The sequence below is a fragment of the Topomyia yanbarensis genome, chromosome 1 (genome assembly GCF_030247195.1).
Source record: "Topomyia yanbarensis strain Yona2022 chromosome 1, ASM3024719v1, whole genome shotgun sequence".
NCBI lineage: Eukaryota > Metazoa > Arthropoda > Insecta > Diptera > Culicidae > Topomyia > Topomyia yanbarensis.
Genome location: NC_080670.1, coordinates 96,521,956 through 96,541,861, shown reverse-complemented (window position 1 = coordinate 96,541,861; position 19,906 = coordinate 96,521,956). Strand labels below are relative to the sequence as shown.

The 19,906-nt window shown below is 39.5% G+C and overlaps 1 protein-coding gene across 1 annotated transcript; it reads right to left on the bottom strand.

The window, feature by feature from the left end:
- Window positions 1-8,017: 8,017 nt before the first annotated feature.
- LOC131696408 (uncharacterized) lies at window positions 8,018-19,039 on the bottom strand. The gene is given in 12 exon segments (XM_058984951.1): window positions 8,018-8,519; window positions 8,573-8,688; window positions 10,915-11,008; window positions 11,149-11,253; window positions 11,303-11,423; window positions 14,167-14,294; window positions 14,356-14,517; window positions 14,580-14,774; window positions 14,835-14,922; window positions 14,983-15,128; window positions 15,542-15,804; window positions 18,399-19,039. Coding segments are annotated over 12 exon segments (1,767 nt in total). The 5' UTR covers window positions 18,457-19,039; the 3' UTR covers window positions 8,018-8,228.
- Between the last annotated feature and the right edge of the window lie 867 nt (window positions 19,040-19,906).

Here is a 19,906-nt window from a genome sequence, read left to right as displayed (position 1 = left end):
ACACCATGAGTAATGTTGAGAGTGGGGTGAGAAACCACCTCAACTTTTTGCCCGTCGATCAGCTCGTTCAAACTCATCAGAGCGTTATATGCCTTTTTCGACGTCGTCCTTAAGACATAGCGGGTCCCTCTACCTTCTTTTGTGGCCGAAACCACCTTTGTCGGATCGCATCCTAACACACGTTGTACCGATTTCAAAATCGTGAACGGGTTAGTCGTCAGTCGGGCATCGGAATCACCGTCCAATGATTTCGCTCGCAGTAGCAGAGTCTGCTTGTCGATTATATCGCCAGAGTTTAAGTACCCTGGCAAAGTCCGACTCAAGGATGGGCCGCTGCTCCCCGGGGTGGGGAGAGGGGGAGGTTCCCCCATTAGGTTGGTTGTTTATGGGTTGTCAGGTGGGCGGAGGTTGGCTCTTTCAAAATGCACCCTTTACACTGCACTACACTACCGCCGGCACCTATGGAGCCGATTACACTATTTCGGTTTGAATTCGCGCGCGCACGTGCAACTGTTCAAACCAATGCTCGTGGTGGAGGCGGAGGGTTGACCACGGTTTGCACTTTTGATTTGATGGAGACGCGCTATCGCTCGACTCCTTCGGAGTCTGTGCTCCTGGTATCGGTGGAAAAGTCGATTTGGATTTTCGGCTTAAAATTCGAGTAGCCTTCGCACTGATGATACACGGCACTTCGCACTCACGTAACGGACCGGGCGGAAACCAGTTGGTATACTAACCGGGAGGCGGAGCCCGAACTTCGGAAACTATATGGGTGGCGTGGACCGGACGAAAGTTTGGGTTTTAAACGCGGAGCTTGTGTTGAGAACAACTATCGGCTCCGAGTGAGTGAACCTAACTGAGTCTTGTTTTTGTGTCTTGTTACAATTTACTTCTTACTACACGAGGTGTTAGTATTGTCTCCAGAGGAAATTCCACGTGGGCGAACTTTCAACCCTTCAAATACCAAAGGTCACTGAGCGGAAGTCGAACTGAGCGGAAACAAGCAAATGGACTCACTTAACAAAAAAATAGATGACACAGCTAAATTACACTTAAAGACCAGACATTTTAATTTAATTTTAATTTAGTTTCACTTTTTGTTGGGGTAGGAAATAATTTTAAAACAAAAAGGGATAATTTTACTTGCGCATTTTATTTTGCTGACATCTTCCTTGTTGGACACCGCGTGGTGCTTCGTTGCGGCAGTGTAACTCGTTGGTCGACTTGGTGGGCCTGCCGGAGAGAGTGTAGTCAGTGCCTGGCGATGACGATGATGATGAGGGGCCTTCGTTAGCAGCAATTCGACCGTTTTTTATGCGAAGGCCGGCTTTACACAAAGCGACCCGGGAGTGACACTACGCGCACTGTTTGTATGGGAGTTCAACAAAGTCGAGCGGGTTGTTTCTTCACAACGGTTAACTACCAAACCCTTTAGGTACTAGGGTTGCAATGGCGTACACAATAGCGTATAACTTGCCAGTTTATGGCTTTTCTTCATTCGCTTCACGCACGGACCGGTCTTCCACACAATACTGTCTACCGAACGAAACTCGCGGGCACGTTTGACGTGTGACCGCTTGTGCTGGTACTTACTCCTCCGGGTTCAATTAACTATAAGAGACCGGATCTCGCTATTCTGGACCCTTTTATCCTCTCCTTGTCCGGTTTCCAAACAGTTTCCCTCCGGGCCCTGCCTCCGATCACCCGCATCAAACCGCCCCGCATTCGATTACGACGACAGTATCATGATGACAGTATGATGATGACGGCAGACGTTATGATGATGACAACAGACGTTTACATTTATCGTTTAGGGTTGGCGTCGTAATATATTTTTTTTGAATTCAAATTTTTATAGCGGTTGACAAATATTTTAATACATGTAACTTGTTTCCCAGTTTTACATAATATTTTAATAGAATAACAAGAGATAGTATGATATAATAATTAAGTATAATATAAATTGAGATTGTATATACAAAATGAGTAATTCAATAAATATAATAAATAGTAATGAACGAATAAATAAATAACAAATAGATAAATAAATAAATAAATAAATAAATAACAAAATCTAACTTTGACACCAACCAGGACTACTAAGCAAAACTTAAACGAAACTCAAACATGAAAACATGGAGTGATAACCGACGTGACGTTTGTGTTTTACTTAGACATTTACTAACAATATTTTTACCGGTGTACACAAAGAACAAGCCTCGTCAAACACATAACGGGGACCGTGCGCTGTTATTTATGTACACGCAAAACAAAATATATGGTAATGCAATTTTAGCTGACTCAGTGACCAAGGGTAGTATTGTGACAGTCCTAGTAAAAGGTCACAGTCTACATAACCATCGGAGCCCGTCCTACATCCAGTTTGCTGCATGTCGACCACCGTCATCACGGCCGCAACGTTATACCAAGAAGAAGGTTTCAGAGTAAATAAAACGTATGTAAAAAAAGCTAAGTACAGTGAATTATTTTCTCGAAGCTAAAAAAAAATAATTATTAATAAAAATAGTGTATATATACAAGTTGTGTCGTCCATTTTGTTTATAGTGTAGTCCTTTTGGTACTTGTTTCCAAAAATTATTTACGATTCGCTCAGTGACCATAGTGTGGGAAGAAAAGTCCGCCTAGTGTGAATTTCTCCAGGAGACAATAGTGAAACGACCCTAATAGCTGGTGAGTACAGTGTGGCCCCACCACCACAAAGAAAACGTTACAAAACGATATGTACAAAATGCATGATAAATACTTGTTTCACTTTGGCGCATAATGTCTGTTAAATTTAGTCATTTTTACTTTTTTAACGGTAATAATTTAATTTGTCAAAAGTAATGACAATCTTTTCTATAAATAAAGCAACACTGCAAACATCATTTCGCTATCCATGCAGTTACCAGCAAGCTTCCGTGCTGATCGGTCGATACTCCTCGAGCGCGTTAATATCGAAAGTTTGCTCACGAACTATACTATACGTTTTATTTTTTTACTCTCATTGGTGCTTTCAAGCACAGTGCTTTTGCAATCGACGCGAGTGTTATTTTTTTCTGTAATGCGGGAAAATGCATTTCGCGTGGACTATTCACAATTCCCGAAACACCTTTCCCTTGATGTGATCCTGAAGTTCATTGGGAAGGAACTCGGTCTCACGCGCGAAAACGTGCTTCAGATCCAGCCAAGCAGGAGACTGGGATGTACCTTCGTAAAGGTCAAAAGCCTTACCCAGGCTGAGAAAATCGTGGAAGGACACGATAGTAAACACGAGTTCGTTTTCGATGGCAAATCGTACAAACTGCGGATAACCATGGAGGACGGAGCTGTGGAAGTACAAATTTTCGACCTTCCCGAAGTCATTACCAGTGAACAAATCGCTGTCTTCCTCGCCGAGTATGGTGAGGTTCTCAACGTTCGTGACCTCCTGTGGGATAATCGCTACGGTGCCTTCGAAGGCGTGAAGACTGGTGTTCGTGTTGCTCGGATGGTGGTTAGGAAGAGCATCCCTTCACTCGTCATGATCCAGGGGGAAGATACCGCGGTTGGTTACAAGGGGCAGCGGCAAACCTGCCTACACTGCCGCGAATTTGCACACATCGGCATCCCATGTGTGCAAAACAAAAAACTGCTCGTGCAGAAATTGGCAGCCGATCGATCGTATGCAAATATCACGAAAATATCAGTCCAACAAAAAGGACCGGCAAAACCGAACAAGCCGAAGTTGGCCGACGCACAACTACCGTCGGGGTCAAAGCCCTTGATACGAGACTCGGGTCCACTAGTACAACCGCGTGAACCTATCGAGACACGGTCTATAGTTACCCAGCAGAAAAATATAATGCTTCCTCCCGCCGCGTCAGTAGCGGCTCAACAGAAAACCTCGGCGGCGTCCACAGCCAACCAACCGGTGACCGTAAACCCATTCTTGTCGTCGGCCTATAACGCAAAACTGATGGCAATGAAACAGACAGCTCACAAGCATCTCATGCTTCAGCTGCTAGCCGACGCTCACGAAGGTTACCGCCGGGGAAAAAATGCGGTATGGTGACGAAGACCTCACCACCACCGAACACGAACGCGTCCAGATTTCCGATGAAGAGATGTAAGAAATGGTGGACTACATCAGTTGTAATATTGGAACTATTAACATCAACACGATCACCAATACAACCAAACTAAACGCCCTTCGTACTTTCGCTCGCTCGATGGATCTCGACATCATATTCCTACAGGAGGTTGAAAACGAACAGCTCACCTTACCCGGCTACAACGTTGTCTGCAACGTCGACCATGCGAGGAAGGGAACGGCAATTGCTCTCAAAGAGCACATTAAATTCTCACACGTAGAAAAGAGCCTGGATGGGAGATTAATCGCCTTACGTGTAAACAACATCCCAAGTAGCAATTTTTGTTTCAGTAACTATTTCACAACCAGTTGGCAACAAAAAATAGGTGCTGTTGTGACTGACATCTAACTTCCTGTGCGACCTAAAAAGCGCAGTTTTAGGCCGATTTTCAACATGATTATGATTGAGCAAAACAGTAAAAACTTGTTCCCGTTTCGTTGGAATAACCATGCGAGAATAACTAAATGAAATCATATTGTTGTCAACATGTTGAATGCAGGTCGCAACAAGATTACTTAATCATACCATTTTTTCGTTCACCTAGACTGTCAATCGCAACTGAAAAGTTACTTATTTTCTTATAAATATGTTAAGATTATGTTACCAGTGGAAATGAAAATGAAGACCAAGTTAAAATATATGTTGATTATTTAAATTTGAACAGTAGTGTCATTCTTCATATCAAAAATTGACAATGAAGCATCAAATTTTACTGCGCATCAGGGTCTATCGAGTGATATTTTATTCCACTTCATATTATTTCACGCGCTCTTAGTGAAACCAAATTATCAACAAAATAAAACTCATTTTTTCAAGGAGAAAACCGAATCATATCAGAAATCCAACATTATTCAATGAAATCACACATTTATCATAAATCAGGAACATAAATCGCTTTACCGCTAGACTTTTATGAATATTCGTGTGCCGGTTGAGGTTTTATTTCCAATACATTAGAAAATGATGCATATAAGAAACATGGCTTTCTAGCCTTCTAGGGCCAAATTTACACACTTAAAAAATATTACAGACTCCGGTATTTTTTTTACCGAAATTTCAACAGCTGACTGTTCGGTAATTATTTCGGTAAAAATATTTTTACTGATTAAGTTCGTAAACTGAAGATAGCAAAACTGTCAAAATTACCAACTACTTCAGTAAAAGTAAATGTCACAGTAAACGTCATATGTACCGAACTGTTCTGTATAAAAAAACAGCAAAACTGTAAAACTTCGCGATTATTTCAGTAAAAGTAACTGTCAGAATAAACGTCAAATGCACCGAATTGTTCTGAAAAAAATACCGAAAATCTGTAAAATTTCACGATTATTTCAGTAAAAGGAACTGTCACAACAAATTTCAAATGTACCGATTTATTCTGTAAAAAATACCGATCTATCTGCAAATATTTGTTTTATTATATTGGGAATATAGTTTCGAATGAAAAACACTGCTGTTTGTGTCAGATGACTGTATTCGGAAATATTTATTAAATCGAATTCAATAAAAGAAACAAAATCAAATCGCCAAATTTAACGCTGAATATCGTGCAAGAACTTTGTTCCTGTTGTTCCTAGAGCACCTATTCCAAGAACGACACTGTTGATAAATAGGAAAAACTGTTTATCCGATGGCGCTGGAGTAATATTAAACACAGTGAAAGACTCTATGAGAATTTTAAAAGCAGATCTCAAATCTGTGCCGACGGGCATCACATGATCCCGAAAGGAAAGGGTACAATCATCCGAGTCCTCCGAAAACGCACCACGAACAAACAATACTGGAGTAGAAAACTGTCCTCGCGGTAGATCATCTTCTGCCTAAAAACAAACTGTTGAGAATTCATTTCTATCATCTCATATTAGACACTTACCCCGATCCATTGGATGATGCCGTTCAGTGGATTAACTCGGTTTGATTCGCCCAGTTGCCTTTTCGATCCTCGAGACGGATTCTTCTGTCTAATAATAGCAAGCGCTCGCACAAAATCTATATTGAAAAATAGTTTGTATTATTGATTGGACAATTCTTAAATATCTCTTTTAAATGGATATAAAGTTCATCCTGTTTGGAACTGGGCTTGGTAATTGTTTACTTTAGCTACTTTTCCCCCTGTAAGTGGAAAACATGTTTTCTTTCGTGAATATGCTAGTTTAGTGTTGTAGATTTATAAAAATGAGGCGGAAAGCGAAAACTTTTAATAATTCAATGATTAGCTTTAAAGTAAGTTGTACCTAATAACGTTGTGCATAGGGTTATTGTGCTCCTGAAAGTAAGGTTTTTGGCGAAGCTAGTTTAATGCGGCTATGCCGCATAGCCGTAGTCTTCGTACTCGTCATCGGAACCGTAAGCGAACCTGTGATCCACTCGTTTGCCCGGTATACTCAAACATAGGGGCTATCCCTAGTTTAAGTCCGACTGAGCGGTAGCGGCTGGTTCCATTCGTTCGTATTCCGACTCCAGTGACACAACCGATTGTAACTAGAATCGGTTGTGTCACTGGAGTCGGTTTACGTGCTGGAACCAGCCGGAATTCCGGCTCATTTCCGATTGAACTTTATGGGAATTATCATTAGGTTTGTTCCAGTACACGCTTCTTACTTCTAGTAGCATCGGAGCAAACAGGAACGAGAGAAAATGAAAAAGAAAAGAACACAGGAACACGTTTTTTCTGTTAGTTCCGGACTTCTTCCAGTTTCTCCTGGTACTAGAAAAAACCTATATTCGGCCGTTATCGTCACTTTCCCAACACGCATTCTGAGTTTTTAAAGAACAGTTACGCAGAGAGTGCAACAAAATTAAAATCATTCATAGCAAGCATCCTTTCACTGTCGTATAGAGCGCCCATTAGTTTGACAGTTATATGCCGATATGTATCAATGCAGTATATACAGGTATGGCGCAGATGGCACTTTGGTATTCGTAAGATGAATCTTATGCTGTTTTCGGTTTTAGAATCGAGTCGCCCTAGGTTCGCTCTAATATTTACAAAATCCATACAAAAATGACAACTCCGAGCGAACCTAGAGTAACTCTGATTTAAAAACGAAATCAGCATTACATGAGCGGTGTGAGTGATCACAGAATAAAATGACTAGCTTTCATCATACCGTTCGTTCCGCTCCCATTGAATCATGTGAACGCTATGATCAATCCGTTGTGCTTCTGGATTGTTTACATATTTTTGGTTGCCAACACTAGCAAACCGTAAGTTCTGCCACTCCTATATATACAACATTGGATATGTACAACCGCAAAAATTAAATATACATAAATACATTGATCATAAAGTACGATTCACACGATACGTCAGGCTTCCGTCATCGGTACAGCACGCCAACAGAATGTCAAAATTAGTTAAATCTCGACAAACATATGATTACGGCCTAAAAGCCAACTGTCAAAATCCACTTTGAATTGAAATCCCGGACAAACCGTTGCTAGCCAAACACAGTTCACAGCAGTTTATGAAAGAGAAAACTTTTCTCTTTCGTTTACTACCAACATCTGTGATTGGCGTGTAACGGTTTGTCCGCAATTTCCATTCAAAGTGAATTTTGACAGTTGGCTTTTAGGCCGTAATCATATGTTTGTCGAGAAATGGCTGCATTCATACATAACATGAACGGCATGGAATACGGCACGTATGAACGGGCACACGAGAAATGCCTGCAACGAATCTTAACGCAACGGTGACGTGATGTTCTTTTCCGTTGACGGAAGCTGAGGTATCGTCTGAATCGAGCTGCTACCCTATGAATATATATACAGGTATGGCGAAGATAACACTTTGGTATTCGTAAGATGAAACTTACATGAGTGGTGTGAGTGATCACAGAATAAATCGACTTGCTTTCGTCATAGCGTTCGTTTCGCTCCCATTGAATCGTGTGAATGCTATGACGTCGACCCGTTGTGCTTCTGGATTGTTTACATATTTTTGGTTGCCAACATTAGCAAAACGTGTATTCTGCCACACCTATATATACCGCATTGGCTACTACCAAATTCTCTGCGTAACTCTATTATCAACTCTGTTATTTACCATGACTAAGTTCGCAAAACAGCTGATTGTGCTTATAGAGGATGTTCTCCTCAAGTGCATCCCATATCGTGCAAGAACTTTGTTCCTGTTGTTCCTAGAGCACCTATTCCAAGAACGACACTGTTGATAAATAGGAAAAACTGTTTATCCGATGGCGCTGGAGTAATATTAAACACGGTGAAAGACTCTATGAGAATTTTAAAAGCAGATCTCAAATCTGTGCCGACGGGCATCACATGATCCCGAAAGGAAAGGGTACAATCATCCGAGTCCTCCGAAAACGCACCACGAACAAACAATACTGGAGTAGAAAACTGTCCTCGCGGTAGATCATCTTCTGCCTAAAAACAAACTGTTGAGAATTCATTTCTATCATCTCATATTAGACACTTACCCCGATCCATTGGATGATGCCGTTCAGTGGATTAACTCGGTTTGATTCGCCCAGTTGCCTTTTCGATCCTCGAGACGGATTCTTCTGTCTAATAATAGCAAGCGCTCGCACAAAATCTATATTGAAAAATAGTTTGTATTATTGATTGGACAATTCTTAAATATCTCTTTTAAATGGATATAAAGTTCATCCTGTTTGGAACTGGGCTTGGTAATTGTTTACTTTAGCTACTTTTCCCCCTGTAAGTGGAAAACATGTTTTCTTTCGTGAATATGCTAGTTTAGTGTTGTAGATTTATAAAAATGAGGCGGAAAGCGAAAACTTTTAATAATTCAATGATTAGCTTTAAAGTAAGTTGTACCTAATAACGTTGTGCATAGGGTTATTGTGCTCCTGAAAGTAAGGTTTTTGGCGAAGCTAGTTTAATGCGGCTATGCCGCATAGCCGTAGTCTTCGTACTCGTCATCGGAACCGTAAGCGAACCTGTGATCCACTCGTTTGCCCGGTATACTCAAACATAGGGGCTATCCCTAGTTTAAGTCCGACTGAGCGGTAGCGGCTGGTTCCATTCGTTCGTATTCCGACTCCAGTGACACAACCGATTGTAACTAGAATCGGTTGTGTCACTGGAGTCGGTTTACGTGCTGGAACCAGCCGAAATTCCGGCTCATTTCCGATTGAACTTTATGGGAATTATCATTAGGTTTGTTCCAGTACACGCTTCTTACTTCTAGTAGCATCGGAGCAAACAGGAACGAGAGAAAATGAAAAAGAAAAGAACACAGGAACACGTTTTTTCTGTTAGTTCCGGACTTCTTCCAGTTTCTCCTGGTACTAGAAAAAACCTATATTCGGCCGTTATCGTCACTTTCCCAACACGCATTCTGAGTTTTTAAAGAACAGTTACGCAGAGAGTGCAACAAAATTAAAATCATTCATAGCAAGCATCCTTTCACTGTCGTATAGAGCGCCCATTCCCAGTAATGTTCAGCCGGAAATGAACTGGAATTCTGGCTGGTTCCAGTTCGTATTCCGGCTCCAGTGCAACAACCGATTCTAACTAGAATCGGTTGTGTCACTAGAGCCGGAATACGAACAGGAACCAGCCAGAATTCCGGTTCATTTCCGGCTGAGCCTAACTGGGTTAGTTTGACAGTTATATGCCGATATGTATCAATGCAGTATATACAGGTATGGCGCAGATGGCACTTTGGTATTCGTAAGATGAATCTTATGCTGTTTTCGGTTTTAGAATCGAGTCGCCCTAGGTTCGCTCTAATATTTACAAAATCCATACAAAAATGACAACTCCGAGCGAACCTAGAGTAACTCTGATTTAAAAACGAAATCAGCATTACATGAGCGGTGTGAGTGATCACAGAATAAAATGACTTGCTTTCATCATACCGTTCGTTCCGCTCCCATTGAATCATGTGAACGCTTTGATCAATCCGTTGTGCTTCTGGATTGTTTACATATTTTTGGTTGCCAACACTAGCAAACCGTAAGTTCTGCCACTCCTATATATACAACATTGGATATGTACAACCGCAAAAATTAAATATACATAAATACATTGATCATAAAGTACGATTCACACGATACGTCAGGCTTCCGTCATCGGTACAGCACGCCAACAGAATGTCAAAATTAGTTAAATCTCGACAAACATATGATTACGGCCTAAAAGCCAACTGTCAAAATCCACTTTGAATTGAAATCCCGGACAAACCGTTACTAGCCAAACACAGTTCACAGCAGTTTATGAAAGAGAAAACTTTTCTCTTTCGTTTACTACCAACATCTGTGATTGGCGTGTAACGGTTTGTCCGCAATTTCCATTCAAAGTGAATTTTGACAGTTGGCTTTTAGGCCGTAATCATATGTTTGTCGAGAAATGGCTGCATTCATACACAACATGAACGGCATGGAATACGGCACGTATGAACGGGCACACGAGAAACGCCTGCAACGAATCTTAACGCAACGGTGACGTGATGTTCTTTTCCGTTGACGGAAGCTGAGGTATCGTCTGAATCGAGCTGCTACCCTATGAATATATATACAGGTATGGCGAAGATAACACTTTGGTATTCGTAAGATGAAACTTACATGAGTGGTGTGAGTGATCACAGAATAAATCGACTTGCTTTCGTCATAGCGTTCGTTTCGCTCCCATTGAATCGTGTGAATGCTATGACGTCGACCCGTTGTGCTTCTGGATTGTTTACATATTTTTGGTTGCCAACATTAGCAAAACGTGTATTCTGCCACACCTATATATACCGCATTGGCTACTACCAAATTCTCTGCGTAACTCTATTATCAACTCTGTTATTTACCATGACTAAGTTCGCAAAACAGCTGATTGTGCTTATAGAGGATGTTCTCCTCAAGTGCATCCCATATCGTGCAAGAACTTTGTTCCTGTTGTTCCTAGAGCACCTATTCCAAGAACGACACTGTTGATAAATAGGAAAAACTGTTTATCCGATGGCGCTGGAGTAATATTAAACACGGCGAAAGACTCTGAGAATTTTAAAAGCAGATCTCAAATCTGTGCCGACGGGCATCACATGATCCCGAAAGGAAAGGGTACAATCATCCGAGTTCTCCGAAAACGCACCACGAACAAACAATACTGGAGTAGAAAACTGTCCTCGCGGTAGATCATCTTCTGCCTAAAAACAAACTGTTGAGAATTCATTTCTATCATCTCATATTAGACACCCCGATCCATTGGATGATGCCGTTCAGTGGATTAACTCGGTTTGATTCGCCCAGTTGCCTTTTCGATCCTCGAGACGGATTCTTCTGTCTAATAATAGCAAGCGCTCGCACAAAATCTATATTGAAAAATAGTTTGTATTATTGATTGGACAATTCTTAAATATCTCTTTTAAATGGATATAAAGTTCATCCTGTTTGGAACTGGGCTTGGTAATTGATTACTTTAGCTACTTTTCCCCCTGTAAGTGGAAAACATGTTTTCTTTCGTGAATATGCTAGTTTAGTGTTGTAGATTTATAAAAATGAGGCGGAAAGCGAAAACTTTTAATAATTCAATGATTAGCTTTAAAGTAAGTTGTACCTAATAACGTTGTGCATAGGGTTATTGTGCTCCTGAAAGTAAGGTTTTTGGCGAAGCTAGTTTAATGCGGCTATGCCGCATAGCCGTAGTCTTCGTACTCGTCATCGGAACCGTAAGCGAACCTGTGATCCACTCGTTTGCCCGGTATACTCAAACATAGGGGCTATCCCTAGTTTAAGTCCGACTGAGCGGTAGCGGCTGGTTCCATTCGTTCGTATTCCGACTCCAGTGACACAACCGATTGTAACTAGAATCGGTTGTGTCACTGGAGTCGGTTTACGTGCTGGAACCAGCCGGAATTCCGGCTCATTTCCGATTGAACTTTATGGGAATTATCATTAGGTTTGTTCCAGTACACGCTTCTTACTTCTAGTAGCATCGGAGCAAACAGGAACGAGAGAAAATGAAAAAGAAAAGAACACAGGAACACGTTTTTTCTGTTAGTTCCGGACTTCTTCCAGTTTCTCCTGGTACTAGAAAAAACCTATATTCGGCCGTTATCGTCACTTTCCCAACACGCATTCTGAGTTTTTAAAGAACAGTTACGCAGAGAGTGCAACAAAATTAAAATCATTCATAGCAAGCATCCTTTCACTGTCGTATAGAGCAAAGAGAATAGGGAAAGAGACGAATAGTGTGAAGCCAAAAATACCTTATTGAGCAGACCAATCGTGCAATGTAAATAAACATTACTCATGCCTGAATTGGAGGAGATAAGTATTGTACTTCTATCAAAAAAGAAATTTGAATTTTCATCAGAATTTAGTTCAATCGTGATTGTAAGGTGCATTCTAGAGTATATGTATGAGTAAAAATAAGCTTTAGAATTATTTCATCTCTTTGTTTCGAAATGCACATCGTTTGATAAACAAATCCATCGAGCGACATACGGTTTGTTTTCAAAATATAATAGGAGTCATTTAAAGTGCTGCCTATAGAAGCGGTTGCCAAAATTCTAGTGTTGAAATCATCATAAGGGCGTGTTGCCGTTTTGACTGATTTTCACTCTTCGTCTCTTTCCCTATTCTCTTTGGTATAGAGCGCCCATTAGTTTGACAGTTATATGCCGATATGTATCAATGCAGTATATACAGGTATGGCGCAGATGGCACTTTGGTATTCGTAAGATGAATCTTATGCTGTTTTCGGTTTTAGAATCGAGTCGCCCTAGGTTCGCTCTAATATTTACAAAATCCATACAAAAATGACAACTCCGAGCGAACCTAGAGTAACTCTGATTTAAAAACGAAATCAGCATTACATGAGCGGTGTGAGTGATCACAGAATAAAATGACTTGCTTTCATCATACCGTTCGTTCCGCTCCCATTGAATCATGTGAACGCTATGATCAATCCGTTGTGCTTCTGGATTGTTTACATATTTTTGGTTGCCAACACTAGCAAACCGTAAGTTCTGCCACTCCTATATATACAACATTGGATATGTACAACCGCAAAAATTAAATATACATAAATACATTGATCATAAAGTACGATTCACACGATACGTCAGGCTTCCGTCATCGGTACAGCACGCCAACAGAACGTCAAAATTAGTTAAATCTCGACAAACATATGATTACGGCCTAAAAGCCAACTGTCAAAATCCACTTTGAATTGAAATCCCGGACAAACCGTTACTAGCCAAACACAGTTCACAGCAGTTTATGAAAGAGAAAACTTTTCTCTTTCGTTTACTACCAACATCTGTGATTGGCGTGTAACGGTTTGTCCGCAATTTCCATTCAAAGTGAATTTTGACAGTTGGCTTTTAGGCCGTAATCATATGTTTGTCGAGAAATGGCTGCATTCATACACAACATGAACGGCATGGAATACGGCACGTATGAACGGGCACACGAGAAATGCCTGCAACGAATCTTAACGCAACGGTGACGTGATGTTCTTTTCCGTTGACGGAAGCTGAGGTATCGTCTGAATCGAGCTGCTACCCTATGAATATATATACAGGTATGGCGAAGATAACACTTTGGTATTCGTAAGATGAAACTTACATGAGTGGTGTGAGTGATCACAGAATAAATCGACTTGCTTTCGTCATAGCGTTCGTTTCGCTCCCATTGAATCGTGTGAATGCTATGACGTCGACCCGTTGTGCTTCTGGATTGTTTACATATTTTTGGTTGCCAACATTAGCAAAACGTGTATTCTGCCACACCTATATATACCGCATTGGCTACTACCAAATTCTCTGCGTAACTCTATTATCAACTCTGTTATTTACCATGACTAAGCAGAGATGCCAGATTTGCAGACAAGTCTGTAAATTCGCAGACTTTTAATTTAAGCTGCAGATTTTTTCGATGACGCAGATATTTGCAGATTTTTCCGTTTGGTTGCAGATATTTGCAGATTTTTTAGTTTGGTCGCAGATATTTGCAGATTTTTGAATGTAAAGGCTTTCGGTTACACTAGCTTGCCTCACATTTTTTGTTCTTCCCAGACTTTTAAAATTATTATTGCAGACATTTGAAAAAAGTACCTGGCATCTCTGTGACTAAGTTCGCAAAACAGCTGATTGTGCTTATAGAGGATGTTCTCCTCAAGTGCATCCCATTTTTCAAAGAATATTGACGTTGTTGGCCGAAGTTTCATATAATCAAGAGTGATCTGCAAAGAAGATTAAGTTTATAGGTATGAATCTTTTTGTTCAATATTTTTGTGATCTTACAAGTTCTCCATTATACGCAGTGAGTACCGGAAAATTTTCCATGAGATCGACAACCTGGTTTAGTCCGCGGGAGTGATGTCGACTGCTAAATGTAATGCTCCAGAGTTCTACAATACGGGCTTTAGTTTGTTGAGTCGGGACGATGAATTTAAGTTCCAGGAGCTAAAAAATAGTGTCGCGTTTTATATATCACAGCACTTATTTTGCAGTTTTAGGAGACATACCGATTCCTGAATGCTGTCATCGCTGACGTGCTCGTTCGGAGGCAAAATCGGTGCGATGGAACTCGATATAATATCCCCGGTCCGACGACGTTTAATCACCCGTTCTTCTGATTTTCGTGCCAAATATTCCATTCGATAATGGATTCGCCCAGCATGGCGATTAGGCCCTCTGGCATGCGCGTGAAACCATAAAGCCTGTATGATAAAAATTATTCAAATTAAATAGAATTTTAATGCAATGATTTTTTCTATTACCTGAGGTACATCCGTAGTCGAAGCTAACGCTGGATACGACTGAACAAGCGAAAGAGCAATCTGGTTCTTATAGAAATTATTAGGACGGCTGTAATAAATGATACAATGAGAAATCAAGCAACATTCAATATGTACTACGCATATTTACCAGCCATATAATGATCTCAGAGATTCACAAAGGATCGAATTTATCCTCTTAATCAGGGTTTCTTTTGGTCTTTGATTTTGTTTTAGTTGCTCTATTATAACTGAGCCATCCTGGGTTCGCTCAAGAATTCGGTCGATGTGGATAGTCTGTAAAATTTGAAGCAAGTGATGCAACTGATTATGTGGAATGATCTACAATAGCTGTCTGCTCATTCACCTTAGCCCCTCCTCTCGTTCTACCCATTTACACAAAATAGGTGTAGAAAATACTGCTATGTTCGTTAAGTGTATTGGTTTGAATGGTAAGATGAGAAGAGGTGCAATCAATTTGAACTTAGGGGTTTTCTTTATTGATTTAAGCTAAATCGATTGATTTAAAACTATATTATAGTAGTTTAGCAGTTCGACTAAAGAAAAGAATAGTTTATATTGCATGTGTATATTCTAGTAGTGTAGTTTATCAAGTATATACATAAGATGCAATCGATTGTATGGAAACCCGGGTTATATATTCAATTTTTAGTTAAAGATGTCATTAGAATGACTACTCTAATACTTACCTCTTCCAGACTTATCCCGTTGTAGGGATCTTCAGTGTTCCAAGCTTGTTTTACTTCATCCAATTCCCTGCCATCGTGTGTTTCATCGAGGGAACAATCCTCTTCAATCCACTCTTCGATACCAAGCTCTGAGTCTTTATTTTCTCGATGTTGGCTTTGTAGCTTTTCGATAAACTTGATCATTTTTGTAGTGAGTTGGAGTCTAATGAAATCGCGTTCGCTTAGTGCCAAGAACGTTTACATATTGTCAATTTCTTCATTTTCTAAGGAATAATAATACATCAGATTTTATAGAATCGGTATTACTCACTACATACTACTATGCTCGCTATCAATAATCCCGATTATAAAACCGCCTCGATAAATACTTTTGACTGCTGTTAAGTGGTGACCAAAGTGAAAAGGTAGCGTGTGTGAAACAACCTTCAATACATATAAAAGTTTCCTTGGTCGACACATGTAATTCATAGGCTTCGAAGAATTCGTTGTACCCAGTTGTATCACATACTCGTAACAGAAAAAAAAATGTTACTTTCAAGCACCACAATTTCGCGTATAACTCCATAAGATGGAAACATATAATTTTCATGATTTTGTAATCCAACAATAAGATTGGGGCGAAATTCAATTCCGTTCAACATTACTGATTTGGGTGTGTATATAAATTTTACGTCAGGAGCTAAATGGATCTCGCTCAAACATTCGTATCTCTCTACAAGCATGCCAGATTTATAAAACAATTTATCACAAAATGGATTTTCTAGTATATTTAGTACCATTTTGAAACACTTTTCGCGAGGCTAAAACAAATATTTTTGAAGTTTCGGCATGTAGCAGCTTGATTTTTTCCAACTTTATTAGTTTGTTCAAATTGAAGACAATTATACTGCTTCATTGATCCGCTTTTGCGTATGCTCATTGAGTAATGCTTGAGATGGTGTAACTTGTTGATTCGACGATCGAAATTTTTATAGAACGTATCTTCAAAAAAAATTATATGTTCATCTAGTTGACAGAGTAGATTTTCTGACACAACTGGTGACATAATTATTCTAACTATATTGATGAGGTGGCCAACCATTCGTAGGTACTCGCAGTTTTCCGATGTCTTATGACCAAACAGAAATGGGAACGCACGAAGTAGTAATAGTACTTGAGACGAAGTTTGTTTTATTTTATGTTTGTTAGGGTTTGACATCATTTCATCGGTAAAGTTGGCAGACGGCTTGTTTCGACGATCGGTATATCCATACGTGAATGTGTTGATGCGAGTATTTATGTATCTTGCATTCATTTTCAAATCTTTTTCATTGCAATAGTAGGCCAACACAAGTTGTAAAGTCAAGGGAACTATGCCTTCAGCAAGATCGTGCATTGGATCTAGACAATAATTTTCACTTATATGATAATACTTCAAATCGTTTAAGATGCAACCGGATACTTTTAGTCCGCACTCCTTCGGAGCAATTGATCCTTGTTTAAGAGCCGATAAGTTTCGTTCATACCAGTCTCTAGTTCGCAGCGGGTATTCCGCGTAAGGGTTTTCATGAAATTGTTCTCTAGAAATTTGACACAATCGACAGAAATAATTTGCGCTTGGTCCAAGTAAGTTGAAAACATCGTGAACAGCTAGCGTGTCGCCACAGAAAATTGTAACAACCGCTCTAATAATATATTCTTGGGTGCCATAACAAACAACAATTCCTTCTTCTAACCGTTTCAGATCATCAATCAAAGGCTCGAGAATTTTTCCATATCCATGTTTTTTTGCATCAATTGAGTTACAAAAAAGCACTGGAAATACTGTACGCGGAGAAGAGTTCCATTTTTCTGGGATATTTTGAATTTTAAAACTGAAGTTTGAAATTTTGTTAATTCCTGCTCTCGAACTGAAGGCATTACCAAGCTCAACATCATCTTGATAGAGTGTTAATCTAATTGCTTCTGGGTGCTGCCGGAAAATGATTTGCTTGTTGAAAGTTTCACCAGTTTTAAAGGAGCTGTACTCGGTTACACAGGGGTTATCTGAAGAAGTCAGGTATGACTCCGTCAACAGTTTTCTATTCTCCGCACTTCTAAAAATCAACTTCAGAGTATCTGTAATGCTTATATATGAAGCAGTTTCATTTACAAGAACTCTTTTTGGTATCGAATTAATATGCCGTATATCTTCGCGGCGATTCAATAGAAGCTCACGGGGTGCGGGGGTTGAAACAGCGAGTTTGTTTAAAAACTTGGACTGCTTCGAAAATGTATTTACTTCATCGAACAAATTATCTATGCAAAATGAATTTTCTAGTGAAACTGCCTCTTCCCGGGATATACCTTTTGAATTTAGAAACCTCATCGTTGTGATTTTCAAGTACTCAGTTACATGATGTATAACGGTTTCGCAAACCTTCACGAAATCTGAAACCTTAGTTTGTGGCAAGCCTACATCCGCTGTCAAATGACATACGCTGATGTTAACAATTTTTCTAACGTCTGCAAAATTGGGTGAATATTCCGGATCTAACTGTGGAATAGAGTCTAGTTTTTCTGATCTATCGTCCGGCTGAGAATTTGGTTCTTGAATATTATCAGCTAAAGCAGCAGCCGGGTATTGTGTTGATGGATGTTTTTCAAGAATATGTCTCTTGAAAGAATAAAAGCTGCCATATCGGCAATTGCAATTGGGAAAAGTGCAGTCAAAAATAGTATTAGCAGGAATAAAATGACACTTTCGAATGTGTTCGTTAAAATGGCGATGCAAGCCAGCAACATAACCTGGAACATGAGCTCGACAGTAGAAACAAACGATAGATCCGACCAACATCTAAAATAGTACATGTTTAGTAGGTTTTAGATATTTACTTACTGAATATCTTTACTAGACGTTCGTCATGCTCCTGAATGTGTTGAAGTAGTGCTTCCATCACGATTTTTTTTTTAATTTTAACTGAGCAAAAGCAAATAGAACAGAGTAGTGCTGCGTGGCGGAATAATTGCGAACAAAATGGAGAAAGAGCAAGTTAAAAATGGCGGTATCCAACAAACGTCTTCACATTGTGTGTAATTTTCCGGAGGTTCGGTAAGTCAGTTTACAGATCTCGGTAATGAGTTGTGGTACCGATCAGTTCCGTAAAAAAAATTACAGAACTCGTTGAAACATGATTTTTATTTTGAAAATCGCGGAACTACCTGTATTTTTTTCATTACCGATTCTATTCGGTGTTTTATTTTACCGAACTCCAAATGAATAGTTAAGTGTGTAGGATGTGATTTTGGTGAATGCGAAACAATTCGCTTTTAGAGCAAATTTATATCAATGAGCAAAGATTTTGATTTGTGAACAACTGCATTCCAGCGTGCGGTTTGGCTCCATCGAACAAATTTTAGTTCACATCCAAATATACCTTTCCTTAATATGACCCTGTACTATACTATTCTTACTGAAAACGTTCTAGTTACAAAGTCGTATTCTTGTCATACGCGCGTATCAGGCACATATCATCATTATACCTTGAATCACAAACTCACACGTATTGATGAATAGCATTTGCAACACTGAATTGACCAATTCATAACTAAAGGTCAGCAAGATAATAATTAACCCATTATTGCCCAACCTACTATATATAGTAGGTGCTAAGAATAACTCCTATTACTCAAGGAATAACGCAGAACAGGCATTATCAATTAGATAATATTGTTCATATACTCTTACAGAATACGTTTAGAGAAGTTAGAGTGGTTAAACCGGTGTTTATGTTTTGTTTTTATTCAATTTTCGCTTAAGGGGTTACACATTTTTGTCATGATGAAAAAAACCGAATTTTTGTAAATTAGATATTCTCAAACTACATACGCTGAGGAAAATTTTCTCAAAATTTCATTAAGATCGGAATTCTAAAACTTGAGTTACAGCGATTCATAGACCGCTACCCATTGACCACTCGTAGGCGGTGCGTAGTGTTTGATACGGTAGACCGTTGACTCGCTGCAGCGACAGTAAAACTCGATTATCTCGGAATTGTATTTTGTTGAAAAGTTCATTCGCGGCGACCACGATATCTCAGGAATTAATTATTCGATCAATCTGAAATTTTCACTGGTTGTTCCTTATTATATCAGCTACTCTTAGTAGGAAATTAATTTCACTGGAATGACCACATCATTTTTTTCAATCGGAAAACTCAATTTGCGTGTGAAAAATAAGTTGGGCAATAATGGGTTAAGTTGAATTTTTGTTTCCATTTTTTTTGTTTGATTTTCATACCTATTTAACCAAAAATTAGCCTCATAATAAGGTAATTTTTTCATAAATTATCAAAAATATCAAAACGTAATTCAAGCGTAGGTTTTTTCATGAATTCAACAATTAAA